Consider the following 18,032-nt stretch of genomic DNA (forward strand, 5'->3'; position numbering starts at 1 on the left):
CACCACCGTGTCTGGCCCGGAACCAGAATTCTAAGCTGTTGGGGGAGGTACATGTTGTTTACAGTGTTTATTTTGAAAAACCTTTATCTTTAAGACAAAAAAATGTGTTTTTTATATTTATTTTTCTGGTTTTGCTGGCCTGTAGATAAAGGGAATGAGAACATACAAGCAGAGAAAGGGATCTTTTCTTTATAAAGTATATTTTGTAGTTTCCCAACATACCTAGCCCCAGATGTATTTTAAGTGTTGTCAATAGTTTCCTTTTGAGAAAGTAAGGAAAATAAAGGTCTCACATTTTACATCACTCTTCTGTAAACCCTTCTCCTGTGAAGTCATTTCAGCTGCCAAGTTGATCTCTAAAAGCAAAGAGGGAAATGTCTTTGAAAGTAAATCTTTTATGAATAAATGTTTGTGCCAGTCAGTCAACAGATGTTTGCTAGGTGCCCGGCTCCCCTGCTGATTCAGGTGCAGACCTTTTTTTTCTTTTTTTTTTTTTTTTGTTTGAGACAGGTCTTCCTTCGTAGCCCAGGCTGGAGTGCAGTGGCGCAGTCACAGCTCACTGTGACCTAGAACTCCTGGGCTCGAGCAATCCTCCCACCTTAGCTTCTATAGTAGAGGGACTGCAGGCATGTGCTGCCATCCCCAGCTAAGTATTTCTCTTTTTGTGGTAGAGATGGGGGTTTTGCTGTGTTGCCCAGGCTGGTCTTAAACTCCTGGTCCCAAGCAATCTCCATGCCTCGGTCTCCTAAAGTGCTGGGTTTCAGACATTTGTACAGAGCCAACCTTGCTGCCTCTTTCTGTCTCCCTGCAGGGACCTGGACAGTCTCTCCACCCCTCCAGTTAGCTTTGGAACTGGTGGGAGGGGAGGAGGTTACAGGCAATACAAGACAGAATTAGACCAAATTAGATCCATGGTATCAAAACAGATTGCATGTAAATTTGCGCGATTCAGATAATACCTAGTATTCTGGAACGTTGTACCATTCTCTGTGTCATCCAAACATGCAGCCATATACAGATTCGATAAGTGATACTGGAGAGCACCAGGTTTATGCATTGTTTATTGGAAAACGTTCAAACTATTCCTCTCAGTCCAGAGTCAGTTGACCATTTACATTATGGCAGAGCTCGTTTTTGAAGATACTGGACATAAAAGGCAGAGATGGGGTGTCTGCCCCTGTGCATACCCCTCCTTTCCACACTACTGACCTTTCTTCAGAATACCCCATGCCCTCTGGGGGTGCCCTGCTCTTGGGGTTCCCAGGTATTTCCAAACCACTGTTCACTCTGCATTGTTTTGATAGACCTCAAGTAGTTATTTTAAAAAATGAACATGTTATTAATATACTTTTTAAACCAGTAATCATGCCCATCCCTCTCCCACCTGTTATCTGGAATGTGTAATTTCGTGGCAAACAGGAATGAGGAAGGCTGATCTCACTGTTTGTTGGGTGTGTTTTCATTTGTTTGTTTTTTGGGACGGCACTTAGGCAAATGGAGCAGAGGGAGAACTGATGTAGGTTACACCGACCGGTGGCAGGCAATGGTCAGGAGACCGCGTTCTGCTCTCGGTGCCCCTGCCAGCCGGCCGTGTGAACTGGGCAAGTTCTCTTCCTACAGGAGAACTTGCATCGTCTCCTCTTCTTTACAATTATGGGGCTACCCTGTGGGGTTTCTCTGGGCATTATAGCTCTGAGGTTCCATCCAAAATATCTTCAGACCCCTTGACATGGAGGCTAGCAGCTCTCCAGCCAGATAAGCTTGCTTTCTACTTCGATTGCCCTCTTTGTATTACTTTATTTATTTATTTATTTTATACTTTAAGTTCTAGGGTACATGTGCACAACATGCAGATTTGTTACATATGTATACATGTGCCATGTTGGTGTGCTGCACCCATTAACTCGTCATTTACATTAGGGTATATCGCCTAATGCTGTCCCTCCCCCTTTCCCCCATCCCACGACAGGACCCAGTGTGTGATGTTCCCCACCCTGTGTCCAAGTGTTCTCATTGTTCAATTCCCACCTATGAGTGAGAACATGTGGTGTTTGGTTTTCTGTCCTTGCGATAGTTTGCTCAGAATGCCATCATTCTTTGTATCACTCTTAAGGGATGTAGAATGTTCTTTTGACACAGCCCCACTACCAACACACACACTCCCTTAGAGCCCTCCCCCTGGTTTCTCAGTCTTTGTAGCCATTGGATGATGGTGATGATGATGATGATGATGGATGTATCTGTTTATTTGGGAAGCAGTGAGCCTCTAGACATTGAACCCAGCTGCTGGTTCTTAATTCTAGGGCTGTCACTTCCTGTCTCTGTGACCCTGGGCAAGGTACTGCATTGCTGTGGGCTTTGGTTTCGTTATCTGTAAAGTTGGGATAGTGATAGTACCTACTCATAGGACTATCAGGATGACTAAGTGAATTTACATTCTTTCTTCCCCACTGGGAGGGTGAACAAATGAATGGGTAGATGAATGAAGCCTGGTATTTCTTTGCCAATGTGTCCCAAGGAGTTTATCGTCACAGTACCCCTGTGAAGTAGCTTTAACTGTCTTCCTCTGAGAGCACCCCACTTTGCAGCTGAGCCCTGGACCCCCCATGTAAGAACTTATGAGCTCTTTCTGTTCCTCTAAACATGATCTGGCTAGTTCCTGAATACCTTCCTTTTCCACCCCAAAAACCAGAGTCCAGGTGGCTTCTGTCCATGGCAACAAATACATTTTAAGGAAAGAATGTGTGATCATAAGGAAATCTGGGGGACAGTTGGGAGATTTAAATATAATCCGGGTATTAGCTAATATTAAGTGATTATTAAAATTTTATTGGGTATGTTGATGGTATTGTGGTTCTGCAGGGGACATCTTTGGATTTTGAAGGTGCACACTGAAGGGTTAAGGGGTAAAGTGTCATGATGTTTGTAATTTAAAATACTTCAGCAAAAAAAAAATGCAAGTATGGTAAAGTGATCACCGGTACATCCAGATGATGGTATACGTAAAGTGATTGTACTATTCCTCCACTTTTCTGAATACATGAACATTTTTAAAATAAAAGCTCAAGTCAATGAATGAATGAGTGAATGAATGAAGCTGATTCTGCCCAGGGGGTCTGTGTGGGACTCTCCGTGAAGGGCAGGGGTGACTGGCCCTCTCTCTCTCTGCGCCTGGCAGGATTTCTCTGGAAGACCTGAGCCCAAGCGTCGTGCTGCACATGACCGAGAAGCTGGGTTACAAGAACAGCGACGTGATCAACACCGTGCTCTCCAACCGCGCCTGCCACATCCTGGCCATCTACTTCCTCTTAAACAAGAAACTGGAGCGCTATTTGTCAGGGGTAAGTGCGACCCTAGAGGCGGTCATCTCTGCTGTCTGTGGAAAAAAGAGCTCCTACACCCAAAGTGTTTCTCAGTTACTGACACTTGATCCAAGCTGCTAATTTAATCTAATGTGAGGCTGAGTTTTCTGAATGTGGGATAAAGTCATAGCTAAACCTGCTTCTCAGGGAGTGCCTTTTATCTGCAATGTTTTTCAAATACTCTCCCACCAAGTTAAGCCCTGGGCAGAATTAGGAGGGATTCAAGCCTCTTTTCCCTTCAACAGCTTCCGTGTTGCCTTTTTGTTATTGTTGTTCTGCTGCCTCTTAGCTCTTCGGGTTCCCCACGCTGTGGGCATTGGAGGGTTCTCTGGTCATAAAACTTAGGTAGCAGTGCCTCCCGGGCATTTGTCTCTAAACTATGGTACTATATATGGACTTCCCTGGCCTGACTCTGACACCTTCCCTCAGTCAGAGTGTCAGAAAGTCCAAGTGTCCAGTGTCACCTGTGAGGTACATTTGGAGTTTCCACAGCGTGGGGTGGATGGTGGGACCGTGACACCCTGTCCCCTTCGTCGTTTTTGCCACAGGCAGTTTCTGTGTGCCTGGGTAAGGGAATGTATGTGCCTTAAATCGTCTCTCTCCAAATGGACAATGGCTTAAAAAGAATTCTGCAAATTGGATCCAAGACGATATGGAGTCTGCATACAGTAGCTCATGCTTTTACTCAGAATGGTGGATGCTGACCAGCTCTAACACAGAGTCAGCTGAAGAAATTCAGAATTGCCAGGAAGCCCATCTGAAATTTTACTGAGTGTTCATGGTCACGAAGGACCATCTTCACCCTGGGCCTGTTGCAGCTTGACATCTGATGACGTGGAGTTGTCACTGTTAGGAAGACATTTACCATCCAGAACGTGTGCTATTTGAAGTCACGTGATAACCCAATATGTCACCAAATTTTACTAGAAAATAGGCTTAGAAACCTTCCTGAGGTTTCTGTATGAGAGCTAAAGATGAAAAATCTACCAGCAGTTGGGGAAATGATATTCTCGCTGGCATGGTGGAGATGGCCAGATTAATACCCAGAGGACAAGGTGGTCTGTGTGTGTCTTTTGTTAGCAAATCGATTTGGGAGCCATCTAGAAAACATTGCTGAACAGACGAAGATGCTCCTTGGGAGGTTGGTTAAACATTTGGATGAAGGTACAGATGTTTCTGAGCTGATTTAGCTCAGAATACTGGCCAGATTTTGCTTCCGCAGGAAATTATCCACGGAACTACATTTTTTTTTTTTTTTTTTTTTTTTGTGAACCACCAAAGGAAAGATCTACATGAGAAGAAATACTTTCAACAGTAAAAAGCTTTAACAATGTTTTATGGGGGAAAAAACGTGCTCTGTACGATAGGGTGGCACCTCTTTGATGGGGACAGAGTCAATGCTTTGAGTTAGATTTCACAGATGGTGTCACGGTGGCTGCCTTCCTCATAGAAGGCTGCTGGAGAAGAGATGTCAAATCCAGAAAGACAGGACTTTCAACATATAGTATATTATTTATTTTATTTTATTATATGTTGAGGAGAGATTAAGAAAATCTCTTGTATCACACAGCAGTTCTCTGTTCTCTCATCACGAGGAACATAAAAGACATGCTGGACTTGAAGTTGCTTCTCTCTCATTTCTCTTTTTTAAATTTTTTTTTTCTTTTTTTTTTTTTTGAGACAGAGTCTCACTGTGTCACCTAGGCTGGAGTGTAGTGGGACGATCTCGGCTCACTGCAACCTCTGCCTCGCAGGTTCAAGTGATTCTCCTGCCTCAGCCTCCTGAGTAGCTGGGACCTCAGGCACGTGCCACCAGGCTTGGCTAATTTTTGTATTTTTAGTAGAGATGGAGTTTTGCCATACTGGCCAGGCTGGTCTCAAACTCCTGACCTCAAGTGATCCTCCTACCTCAGCCTCCCAAAGTGCTGGGATTATAGGCGTGAGCCAAAGCACCTGGCCCTCTTTTTTTTTTTTCTTTTGAGATGAGGTCTCACTCTGTCTCCTAGGTTAGAGTGCAGTGGCATGATCTCGGCTCACTGCAACCTCTGCTTCCTGGGTTCAAGCTATTCTCCCACCTCAGCGTCCTGAGTAGCTGGGACTACAGGCATGCACCACCATGACCGGCTAATTTTTGTATTTTTGGTAGAGATGGGGTTTTGCCATGTTGCCCAGACTGGTCTTGAATTCCTGAGTTCAAGCAATCTGCCCACCTTGGCCTCCCAAAGTGCTGGGAATACAGGTGTGAGCCACCATGCCCCGCCTCATTTCTCTTTTGTGAAAAGACCATATTCCCCAAACTTCTTTCTCATACTTTAAAATTTCTATTTATTATATATCTTATAGTGTACATGATATATTCGTACAATGTTACATGCTTATAATTTATAAATGCATATATTGTAGGTGCCTGCTTACAAGTTTTTCACACATAAGGGATCAGGGTCATACCATTTGGACACCACCATGCTGTAGAGGATAAAAGTTAAGAATTTAAATAGTCTTCAGATAAAAGGAAGAAAAGAGGGTTAATGCCCTGATTTTCTTTTTCAGGTGATGAATACTGTTCAAAACTTAGTTATTCAAATGTGTTTTCATGAAACTGACTATATCATAAATTTCATGATTTCACTTATTAGAGAATGACATTGCTGCTCTCCCAAGTAAGTTAACAGTTCCGAACACTGTTCTTTTGGTGGAACTAGTTCTTCAGGTGCTGACCAAGTAAGATGGAGGGGTCTTCGGTTTTAAAAACCTTTCCTATAGTTACTTCCACGTTTAGAGATACAAGCTTTTGTCATTCACGCTCTTCTTAAACAATCAACATAGCTCATGCTAAGCAAGAGAGACATTTTGTCTGAAGCTTTTTTGTCTTTTCAAAACAAAACAAAACAAAACAAAAAGAGTCTTACTCTGTCGCCCAGGCTGGAGTGCAGTGGCACAATCATGGATCACTGGAGCCTCGACCTCCCGGGCTCAAGCGATCCATCTATAGTCTCAGCTACTCAGGAGGCTGAGGCAGGAGGATCACTTGAGCCTGGTAAGTCAAGGCTAATTTTATTTTTTGTAGAGATGGGGTTTCGCCATGTTGCCCAGGCTGGCCTCGAACTCCTGGGCTCAAGTAGTCCGCCCGCCTAGGCCTCCCAAAGCACTGGGATTACAGGCATGAGCCACTGCGCCTGGCCTAAAGCTCTTAGGCTGTGTCCTGATGTGCCTGGATGTATTGCCAGCTGCTGCATTTCTGCCTGTCTCCTTTGCCCAGTATCAGGGCTGGGAGTGTTGCAAAGCAGAGCGGGGCTTTGTCTTCTGAGAACATTCTCTGGAAACTCAGCTGGTGTCATTCTAACTGGAAAAGGTTTGGGGGTAGTTTTCAATTAAATTTATTTAATTGACCAAAAAAATTGTATATATTTATCCTGTGCAACATGATGCTTTGAAATATATATACATTTTGGAATGGCTAAATCAAGCTAAATAAATATGTATAACCACACAAATTTATCATTTATTTGTGGTGAGACCATTGAAAATCTACTCTCTTAGCAATTTACCAGAATAAATACACTGTTATTAACTATAGTCACCACATTGTTCAATAGTGTCTTGAATTTTTTTTCCTCCTGTTTAACTGAAATTTTGTATCTTTTGACCAATATCTCTTCTGCCCACTTCCCCCAACCCCCTTCAGCCCCTGGTAACCATCATTCTACTCTCTACTTCTATGACCTACACTTTTTAGATTCCATGTATAAGTGAGATCATGCACTATTTGTCTTTCTGTGCCTGGCTTATTTCACTTAGCATTATGTCCTCTAGGTTCATCCATATTGTCAAAAATGACAGAATTTCTGCCTTTTTTAAGGTTGACTAGTATTCCATTATATATATGTACCACACACTTTCTTTATTCATTCATCCGTTGATGACACAATAGCCATTTCTTGGCTATTGTAAATAATGCTGCATTGAACATGGGGTGGGGGTGCATATGTGTCTTCAACATACTGATTTCATTTCCTTTGGATATAGACCCAGATGTGGAATTGCTGGATCATATAGTAGTTCAACTTTTAATTTTTTGAGGAACCATACTGGTTTCTATAATGGTTGTACTAATTTACATTCCCACCAACAGTGTGCAAAGGTTCTTTCTTCTCCATATCCTCTCCAAGATGTGGTATCGTCCATCGTTATGATAAAAGCTATTCTTACAGGTGTGAGGCAGTATCTCATTGTGGCTTTAATTTGCATTTCCCTTATGATTGGTGATATTGAGCAATACCTATTGGCCATTTCTTTTTTTTGAAAGGGAGTCTCACTCTGTCCCCAGGCTGGAGTGCAGTGGCGTGATCTCAGCTCACTGCAACCTCTAGCTCCCGGGTTCAAGCTATTCTCCTGCCTCAGTCTCCTGAGTAGCTGGGACTACAGGCGCGCACCACCATGCCCGGCAAATTTTTGCATTTTAAGTAGAGACAGGGTTTCACTATGTTGGCCAGGCTGGTCTCGAACTCCTGACCTTGTGGCCCACCCGCCTTGGCCTCCCAAAGTGCTGGGATTATAGGCATGAGCCACCACACCGGGCCTAAGTTGTCTTCTTTTTTTTTTTTTTTTTTTTTGAGATGGAGTCTGGCTCTGTCACCAAGCTGGAGTGCAGTGGTGCGATCTCGGCTCACTGCAACCTCTGCCTCCTGGCTTTAAGCGATTCCCCTACCTCAGCCTCCTGAGTAGCTGGGATTACAGCCACCTGCCTGCCACCATGCCCAGCTAATTTTTATATTTTTAGTAGAGATGGGGTTTCACCAAGTTGGCCAGGATGGTCTCTTGACCTCGTGATCCACCTGCCTCTGCCTCCCAAAGCGCTGGGATTACAGACGTGAGCCACCGTGCCCGGCCTGGGCCTAAGTCTTATTTTTTTTACTTTTATTTTGTTTGAGATGGAGGTTCGATCTTGTTGTCCAGGCTGGAGTGCCATGGCGAGATCTCCACTCACCTCAACCTCCACCTCCCAGGTTCAAGCAATTCTCCTGCCTTAGCCTCCCAAGTAGCTGTGATTATAGGCATACGCCACCATGCCCAGCTAATTTTGTATTTTTAGTAGAGACGGGGTTTCTCCATGTTGGTCAGTCTGATCTTGAACTCCTTACCTCAGGTGATCTGTCTGCCTCGGCCTCCCAAAGTGCTGGGATTACAGGCATGAGCCACTGTGGCCCAGGCCTAAGTCTTTAACTCATATGGAGTTGACTTTTGCAGATGGTGTGAGATGGGGTCTGATTTCATTCTCTGTGGATGTCCAGTTTTCCAACACCATTTATTTAAGAGGATCTCCTTTCCCCATTCTGTGTTCTTGGCAGCTTTGTCAGAAAGTAATTGACCATAAGTGCATGGATTCATTTTTGGACTCTCTTTTCTATTCCATTGGTCTATGTGTCTCTGTTTTTATGCCAGTATCATGCTGTTTTGGTTTCTACAGCTTTGTGATGTGTTTTGAAGTCAGGTGGTATGATGCTTCAGCTTTGATCTTATTGTTCAAAATGACTTTGGCTATTCAGGGTCTTTTGTGGTTCCATACAAATGTTAGGATTTTTTTTTTTCTGTTTCTGTGAACAACATCATTGGAATTTTGACAGGGATTCCATTGAATTCATAGATTGCTTAGTATACTATGGACATTTTAATCATATTAATTCTTCCAGTCTATGCAATCTTTTCATTTACTTGTGTCTTCTTCAATTTCTTTCATCAATGTCTTATAGTTTTCAGTGTACAGATCTTTCACTTCCTTGGTTACATTTGTTCCTAAGCATTTGCTTTTTTTATGGCTGTTTTAAGTGGCATTGCTTTCTTGATTGCATTTGTGAATAGTTTGTTGTTAGTGTATGAAAACACTATTGATTTTTTGGGTATTGATTTTGCATTCTGCAACTTTCCTAAATTCATTTAGTAGTGCAAACAGTTTTTTGGTAGAGTCTTTAGGGTTTTCTATATATGAGCTCGTGTATCTGCAAACAGGGACAATTGAACTTCCTTTCCAATTTTGATTCCTTTTATTTATTTATTTACTTATTTATTTATTTTAACAATTTCCCAAGCATTTTTATTTTTATTTTTCCTTCTACTTTTATTTTAAGTTCCGGGATACATGTTTAGGATGTGCAGGTGTGTTACATAAGTAAACATGTGCCACGGTGGTTTGCTGCACAGAGCAACCTATCACCTAGGTATTAATCCCAGCATTCCTTAGCTATTCTTCCTGAGGGTGCCTTTGATTTCTTTCTCTTGCCTAAGTGCTCTGGCTAGGACATGCAGTACTATGCTGAATAGAAGCGGTGAGAGTGGGCTTCTTTGTCTTATTGCTGAACAAGTTGTCTGTGGGGATTAATTCACTCTAGTTAGAAACACCTGCTTGCCTAGAGTGTGGATTCTCAGACCAGTTGTGAGTTTTATGATGTCTGTTTCACATTTAATGCTTAAATCATAGGGCATACCTAGTCTGAGAATCCATACTCTAGGCGAGTGACTGTTTTTAACTAGAGTGAATTAATCCCTACAGACAACTCAACTGCTCAGTAATTTCCGCACATGGCTAATTTAATTGTACTGTATGCACTGTCCCAGTTATTAATCTTATCAACCAATTATTTACACCCCTTGTATAATTTTGAAGCTCAATCTAATGAACTAAAAAGTAAAATATTATCTCTTAATGGCCATTTCTTCCCTTCTCTCTTGGTTTCCTCTTTTTAAAACCACGAAGCATGTATTTTAAGATAGAGAGCCTGGAAGGGCATTTGTTAACTATTTGTTGGTTGATTAATTAATTAATCCGTGTTTTTATTTCACCCATTTCCAGACAGGATTGCACCTACCTCAGCTTCAATGCAGTTGTTTGTCTTCTTCTTTGAGCTATGTTAGGAATTGTCGTGGCTTTCATTTGGGTGGTGGTAGTGGGGAGCAGTGTGTGCGTATGTGTGTGTGGTGTGTGTGTGTGCACTGTTGTTTTTTGTTTATTTTTATTTTCTTGAGAGACGCAGTCTCACTCTGTCACCCAGGCTGGAGTGCAGTGGCGTGATCTTGGCTCACTGCAACCACCACCTCCCGGGTTCAAGTGATTCTCCTGCCTCAGCCACCCAAGTCGCTGGGATTACAGGCGTGTGCCACCACATTCGGCCATTTTTGTATTTTTACTAGAGACAGGGTTTCGCCATGTTGGCCAGGCTGGTCTCAAACTCCTGACCTCAGGTGATCCACCCACCTTGGCCTCCCAAAGTGCTGGGATTCCATTAGCCACTGCGCCCGGCCGTGTGGTGTTTTAAAATAAAGCAAACAAGCAAGATCCATGTTCTATGTAGTGGTCCAATAAAATAAGTTATTCTTTCCAGCTCATTTTCTTGGTTTCTACATACATGTTTTTGAGTAGTCTTACTGCACAGATAAAAGAACTGAGGCCCTGCAAGGGGCAGCATTCTACTCAGGGTCACCTGGCAGTGATAGTAACACAAGTAGGTGACCCGACTCTGCGCCCAGGGCTCACCCCACGCTGCATTCTGCATGCAGGCCATCCTGGGGTGAGACTTTATGTTGCAATTTACTGGCCTGCCAAACATTTCCAGCATGCTCTCAGCCAAGCGCTGGTTTAAAAATTAATGACTGCTTAATGGACATTTCTATTTCTGAGAGTTGAGCTGTGCTTTTTCTTTTCTCCTCTGGTAGAAATCTGACATCCAGGACAGCCTCTGCTACAAGACCCGGCTCTACCAGATAGAAAAGTACAGGGCCCCCAAGGAGTCCTATGAGGTGAGTGATCCCTGAAGCCAGCCTCAGGGTCTCTTAGGAAGGGTGGATTTCCATTTGCAGTAATTGGAAAAGAAACCAATTACTGTAGGACACTGAAGTAGCAAAAGACACATACTTACACTCATAACGGAGCCCTGGAGAAATGGTTTACAGCGGAACCGGCTTCACGGTGTCTAAACCATGGTTCTCAGCTCTGGCTGCATGTTAAAGTTGCGGGGAGCGTTTGAACATCTGGATGCCCAGGCTGCTCCTCAGACCAGTTCCATCCAATCTTGGGAGTTGAGACTCAGGTATCGGGAGTTTTTGAAGCTCCCTGGATGTTCCAGTAAGCAGCCAAAGTTGAAAACCACTGTCAGGATCTCCCAAAATGAAAATGAGATGTTTCAGTGTTTCACTCACATGTGAGTGAAACTAGCAAAAACTGATCTCATAGAAGTACAGAGTAAAACTGTGGTTATTGGAGGCTTGGAACGGCAGGGGGAAGGGAGGGTAGAGAGAGGCTGCTTAACGAACATGAAATTACAGCTAGACAGAAGGAATAAGTTCTGGTGTTCTGTGGCACTGTAGGGTGACTGTAGTTAACAATAACTTATTATATATATTCAAAAAGCTATATTTTTGAATGTTCAAAAAAGAGGATTTTGAATGTTCCTAACACAAAGAAGTGATAAATATTTGAGGTAATAAATATGCCGATCACCCTGATTTGATCATTACATATTGAATACATGGATGGAAATATCACTCTGTCCCATAAAAAAGATGTATAATGATTATGCATCAACTAAAAATAAAAGGAAAAAAATGCAAATGCTAGAAAAAAATGAGATGCTTAAAAATAGAGCTGAGCGTAACACGTGGCATCAGAAGAAAGTGAGATGAGGACCAGGAAAGTTTGGGATCACGCAGGCTTTCTTGGCCAGCTGTCCCTGGTGACCTGATGTAACCTGGGACGTACCTAGAGAAAAAGACCACAGCTCTTTGATTTCAGAATGAAAACTAGACTCCTGTGGCAAATCGTCTCAAATCTGGATCTCACATCCATGTTTATTAGGAGACTGTGCCTGTGAATTCCAGATCCAGGGGTGGGGTGCGGCCTCAGGGCCCCTCATTCACTTTTTGCCAAGGGAGCTCTTCTTTCTCTCAGCAATTTTCCTCGGAACCTCTTCCCTTTCCCTTCTGGAGCCTCTTTATGTCCCCTGAGTGTCCTTGCCACGGGAACCTCTCTCCTGGGACACCCAGGTCTATTAGTCTGTTCTCATGCTGCTAATAAAGACATATCTGACACTGGGTAATTTATAAAGGAGAGAGGTTTAATGGACTCACAGTTCCACATGGCTGGGGAGGCCTCACAATCATGGCGGAAGGTGAATGAGGAGCAAAGTCACGTTTTACATGGCGGCAGGCAAGAGAGCTTGTGCAGGGGAGCTCCCCTTTATAAAACCATCAGATCTTGTGAGACTTATTCACTACCATGAGAACAGTATGGGGGAAACCGCCACCATGATTCAGTGATCTGCACCTGGCCCCGCCCTTGACACATGGGGATTTTTACAATTCAAGGGGAGATTTGGGTGGGGACAAATCATATCACCCACCCAGAAGTTCCTTCATTTGAGAAGGGATCAAAAAGGGACCCTTTGTCTATGCCCCAGTGAGGCCACTGGGCCTGGCCTCTCCTCTCTTTCCTTTTCCGACGTAAAGTTTTCATCCTGATCCCATGAGCAGTGCACATCGCTCTGGAAGGATTCTTCTCCGGGCTTGTCTTGCACGCAGGACTGCAGTGGAGCATGGTGGTTACTGGGGCCCACACTGGGCTTCTGGGCAGCCAGTGAAGCAGGTGTCCAGGGACACTGATGACAGGGAGTGCCCAGCTGCAGGGCCCCGTGTGTGAATGTGACGGGAGCTCAGGAGAGGGAACTACCCCAGCATCAAGGTGGGCAATGGCACGGGTCTCCATTTCAGATAGACCCTGGGGCAGAGGGAGAGGAGAAACTGGCAAAGACGAGGGCTGGGGGGTGGCCGGGCAGGGGGTGGGGCAGTCAGAAGGCAGTGATGCCAGCGGGGGACCGAGAGGGCGGTGGGAACAGAGGAAAGGTCACACATGAAATGGTCAGCATTGTCTACTGGGCAGCTAGTGGTCCTGAGCATGTTAGAAAGAACAGCTTCGCGAAGTGCCAAAGGCAGCAGAGAGGTTGCGTGGATTTGGGGGTGGGGAGGGGGAAGTGAAGTCCGTGAGCATGTACCTGTCTGTCAGTGACGCTGCAGTGAAGGGAGAGAATGTGTCCTTGATAGAAGGATGCTTGGGGCAGGGGAGAAATGGTGGGCCTTGGCCTTGACCCCAGGCTGGATATCCCTTCCTCAAGACAGGCTGTGGGGCCCGGGGAAGATGAGGATGGAGACAAGCTCTTTGGAAGGTGGGCTGTGGCTGCAGGAGCTAAGCCACAAACCCAGGTGTGGCTTTCAGGCTTAAAGCTGGAGAGCCAGGTAGTGGGGACCCAGATGCCCCCGAACTCTAGACCCCTCTGGCTAGTTGATTACTAAATGTTAACCCTCTCTTGCATGAACGAAGGGGTCTTGAATCTAGCACGCTCTGAACCAGACTCTCCTCCCGCCCCCTCCGCCCCCCAGCACAGTAGCAGCCCCATCCTCCAGCAGTGCAGGGAAGAGACCCGAGTCCTTGACTATAACTCTCCCCTGACCCCTAGAGCTACCCCATCACCAAGTTCTGCCAATTTGACTGCTAAACCCCTCCAGCCCCTGCACTCTGTCCATCTGCGTCCCCACACCTGTTCCCAGCCATATCACCTCTGTCCTGGACTTCTGCTATGCCCTCCTAGCTGAGCCTCTTGCTTCCGGGATGGTGGCCTGCCACTCTCTCCTGCCTGGCCATCAGAGCGAGCTTTTCACCCTCACACCTCATCATGTCACTTTCCTGCTTGAGACCTTCGGAGGCTTCCTTCACTTGCTGGGCAGACTCTGTGCGTGGTCGCCCTGTGTGGTTCAGCCCCAGCTTGCTTCCCCTACCTTGTCTCCCAGCCCCATGGCCCACACACACACAGCGCCGAGTCCCGCCCTGTGCTCAGTCCACAGCCTTAGGGCTTGCTGTGCTCTCTCTGCCTGCCAGGGCTGTGCACATGCCGTTCCCTCTTTCAGAATGTTTTCCCTGCTCCTCTTTGCTAAACCTAAGTGTTTTCAGATCCCAAAGCAAGATCACCTCCCCATGGGCCCCTGCTATTCCCTGACCTCTGCCATCCAGTCTTATCCTATCTATCCTATCTGCCTACCACGTTCTACATCCTGGGGCCTGTCCCGTTTGCAGCTGTGTATTTGTTCTGGGGCTGTTTGATTAACATCTCTCCCTCTGGGCTGTGAGTTCCAGAAGAGTGGGCTCTGAGTCCCTTTTGCTCCTCACGATATTCCCAGAGGCCACATGATGCCTGGCATGTAGTAGGTGCTCAATAAACATTTGCTCAATAAACAAATGAAAAGATCAAGTGAGCCCTGATCAGAGTCTCAGAAAATGGATAGAACTGGGACAAGCAACTGGAATAGGTAGGACATTCCAGGTGGGACACCTGGCTGGATTAAAGGCAGGGGGATACCTGCAGCCTAGCACACACATGATGTTATCATCACCAAATGGCCATGCCTTACGTCAGGGAGGGACCGCTTATGGTCAACTGCACTGAGGGTGGTCACCCCAGCCAGAGTCCAGGGGATGCAGAATTCACTGTTAGACTTCCTCCCTTGTGCTTTGCATGTCACTCATGAGGACCTCAAATAACAATACAAACTTAGGTGCATGGAGCGTGTGCCCTAGGTGGCCTGTAAGCCACCTTGCCGACGCCCTGGTCCACGCTGCCCTCACATCCGCCCCACTGCGAGTGTGTGTCAGAAGGGGCCAGAACTCTAGTGGGAGAGGGCCCTTCTTTCATTCCGATTCCTTTTCTCTATTATTTCCTCTGGCCTGAAGACACATGGTAAGCGTTTAAACATTTGTTGAAATATTTAACGGTTAGGATTTAAATAGGAACACTAATGGGCAAACAGCATTCAATTTTCTATGATCCATTTGTTTCCTCTAAACTGCAGCGATACTTCTCTAATGAAATGACAGCTATTACCAGATGATCCAACTTGTCTCCGGCGGAACCTAGCAAGTGGAGTGAGGCTAGTTCGGGAAAGGGAAGGGCCCAGGCCTCCCAGGGAAAGTCCACTCAGAGCCCGAGGGCCTTCCTGTCGTCCTCAGCACCACGTGGCAGGGGTGGAGCTGGATGGGGAGAGGGAGTGGTGGAGAGGTTTCAGATTGTGAGCAAACCAGGGTGTGGCCCAGGGCCCGTGTCCCCTAGGGCTGTCATCAAGCCGTGTCCCGGGCACTGAGTGCATGCAGTGGCCTCTTTGTTCCTTTTGATTCCAGTTCGTTTTCTCCTAGGAGACAAAGGAGCTGAATTAAGTTGCAACAACTTCCCTCTTGGGGTTACTGTGCAGTGATTTTACAACTTTACCATTTTCTCTACCTCTTTTTCCTGTCAAAGGCAGAGACTGTATCTATAAAAGTGGGGTGCATTTCTCATCTGAGGACACCTATCGTGTGTGCCCAACAGACTCCTTTTTCTAAAAGAGAGAACCCCCCGGGACTTTGGGGGTCGAGGTGGGGAGGTTATCATTTTTAAATTGGCTTATGAAAGCCATGGAGAGCCCAGGGCCAGTTTTGTTAAAGTCTTTTGAAAAATAGTGTTCATTGATAGGAAAATGTCAAATCCAGCTAGGAGGTCTCCTCTACAATGACAAAGTAATGTTGGAGTTTTCAAGAAAACTGATGGAGAAGGTGGCGGGGGGCTGGATTCGTCTGCTTGGCTGCCCTAACAAGCACCACAAAATGGGTAGAAATTTACCTTTTCACAGTTCTGGAGGCCAGGTTCCTTCCTTCCTTCCTTCCCGTCTTTCTTTTTCTTTATTTCTTCTTTCTCTTTCTTTTTCTTTCTTTCTTCCTCTCTTCTTTCTTCCTTTTTTCCTTCCTGCCCTCCCTCCTTTCTCTCTCTCTCTTTTTCTCCCTTCTCCTTCCCCTCCCTCCCCTCCCCTCCTTCCTTTTCCTTTGTTTCCAGGCCAAGCTGGAATGCAGTGACACAATCATATTTCATTTCAGCCTTGGCCTCCCCGGCTCAGGTGATCCTCCCACCTCAGCCTCCCTAGTAGCTGGGACTATAGGCATGCACCATTAGGCTTGGCTAATTTTTTGTAGAGAAGGGGTTTCACGTTGTTGCCTGGCTGGTCTTGAACTCCTGAGCTTAAGGTATCTGCTCACCTCAGACTCCCAAGGGGCTGAGATTACAGATGTGAGTCACCACGCCCAGCCCAAATTTCCACATTTTTAAAGGACACCAGTCATACTGCATTAGGGCTCACCGTAACAGCCTCATTTAAACTTGATTACCTCTGTAAAGACTCTCTCTCCAAATAAGGTCAAATTCTGAGGTCCTGGGGTTAGACTTTAACCTATGAATTTTGGGAGAATATAATTCAACCCACACAGGGATGAAACATTTAAAGGCAAATATTAAAATGTTCACTTTGTGTCTTACTTCAAAATCTATACTACTTTTAAAAATATAGTTCAGAATCAGATCCGGTGATCTGTGCTGTTAGAAATCAGAAATGTAGTTACTTGGCTGGGCTCAGTGGCTCACGCCTGTAATCCCAGCACTTTGGGAGGCCAAAACGGGTGGATCACTTGAGGTCAGGAGTTCAAGGCCAGCCTGGCCAACATGGTGAAACCCTGTCTCTACTAAAAATGCAAAAATTAGCCGGGTGTGGTGGTACACACTGTAATCCCATCTACTCGGGAGGCTGAGGCAGGAGAATCGCTTGAACCTGGGAGGTGGAGTTTGCAGTGAGCCAAGGTCATGCTACTGCACTCTAGCCTGGGGGACAGAGTGAGACTCAGTCTCAAAAAAAAAGAAGTGTGGTTACTTTTGGGGGACAGAATGCCTAGGAGAGGACATGGGGATGGCAGGGAGGACCTTCCAGATGCTGGCTGTGTGTTCTGTTTCTTGATCTGAGTGACATTTCTGTGGGTGTCTTTGCTGTTTGAGAAAACATTGAGCTGCTGACTTATCATTAGAGCACTCCTCCACACAGCGTCTTAGATTTTAATGAAAAGTTTACCTAGGAAATCTATTCAGCACACGAATTAGGACATCTGCTGCCTACTTCCACGGCGATTTCAGGATTTGCTTTCTGTCTATGAAAATGGAAACGAGTAATTCTCAGCCAGAGCTGCAGGGCCATGGGGGGAGCATTTAGGGAGTAAATAGCAAGTGCAGATTCTCGAATTGTTGAAGGATGTTCCTTTTCACAGGCCTCTCTGGACACCTGGACAAGGGATCTTGAATTCCATGCTGTGCAGGTAAGAGCTTGGGGGATTATTATGTATTAGTCAGGGTTCTCCAGAGAAACAGAACCAGCAGAGCATGGAGAGAGAGAGATTGAGACTGAGATTTACTTTAAGGAGCTGGATCACACAGTTGTGGGGATTGGCAAGTCTGCAATCTGCAGGGCAGACCAGCAGGTTGGATGAGTTGATGTTGCAGCTTCAAGTCCAAAGGCCATCTACAGGCAGAATTTCTTTTGCCGGAAGACCTCATTCTTTTTTCTTGAGGCCGTTGACTGATCAGATGAGACCCACATCATGGAGGATAATCGACTTAAAGTCTAATTTAAATGTTAACCACTTTATTTATTTATTATTATTATTATTATTATTCTGGGTCTCTCTCTGTCGCCCAGGCTGGAGTTCAGTGGTGTGATCTCAGCTCACTGCAACCTCCACGTGCCGGGTTCAAGCAAGTCTCCTGCCTCAGCCTCCCAAGTAGCTAG

At 45.4% G+C, this 18,032-nt stretch overlaps 1 protein-coding gene across 3 annotated transcripts in view; it reads left to right on the plus strand.

Moving 5' to 3' along the window:
• Window positions 1-18,032, plus strand: part of HUNK (hormonally up-regulated Neu-associated kinase) — a 125,444-nt gene that overhangs the window by 95,766 nt on the left and 11,646 nt on the right. For all 3 annotated transcript variants that reach the window (XM_021935540.2, XM_021935541.2, XM_021935542.2), the window contains exons 7-9: window positions 3,179-3,341; window positions 11,070-11,153; window positions 17,515-17,562. In XM_021935540.2, the coding sequence (XP_021791232.1) occupies window positions 3,179-3,341; window positions 11,070-11,153; window positions 17,515-17,562 (295 nt within the window). The remainder of the gene's footprint in view (window positions 1-3,178; window positions 3,342-11,069; window positions 11,154-17,514; window positions 17,563-18,032) is intronic.

Source organism: Papio anubis, chromosome 4, assembly GCF_008728515.1.
Source record: "Papio anubis isolate 15944 chromosome 4, Panubis1.0, whole genome shotgun sequence".
Taxonomy (NCBI): domain Eukaryota; kingdom Metazoa; phylum Chordata; class Mammalia; order Primates; family Cercopithecidae; genus Papio; species Papio anubis.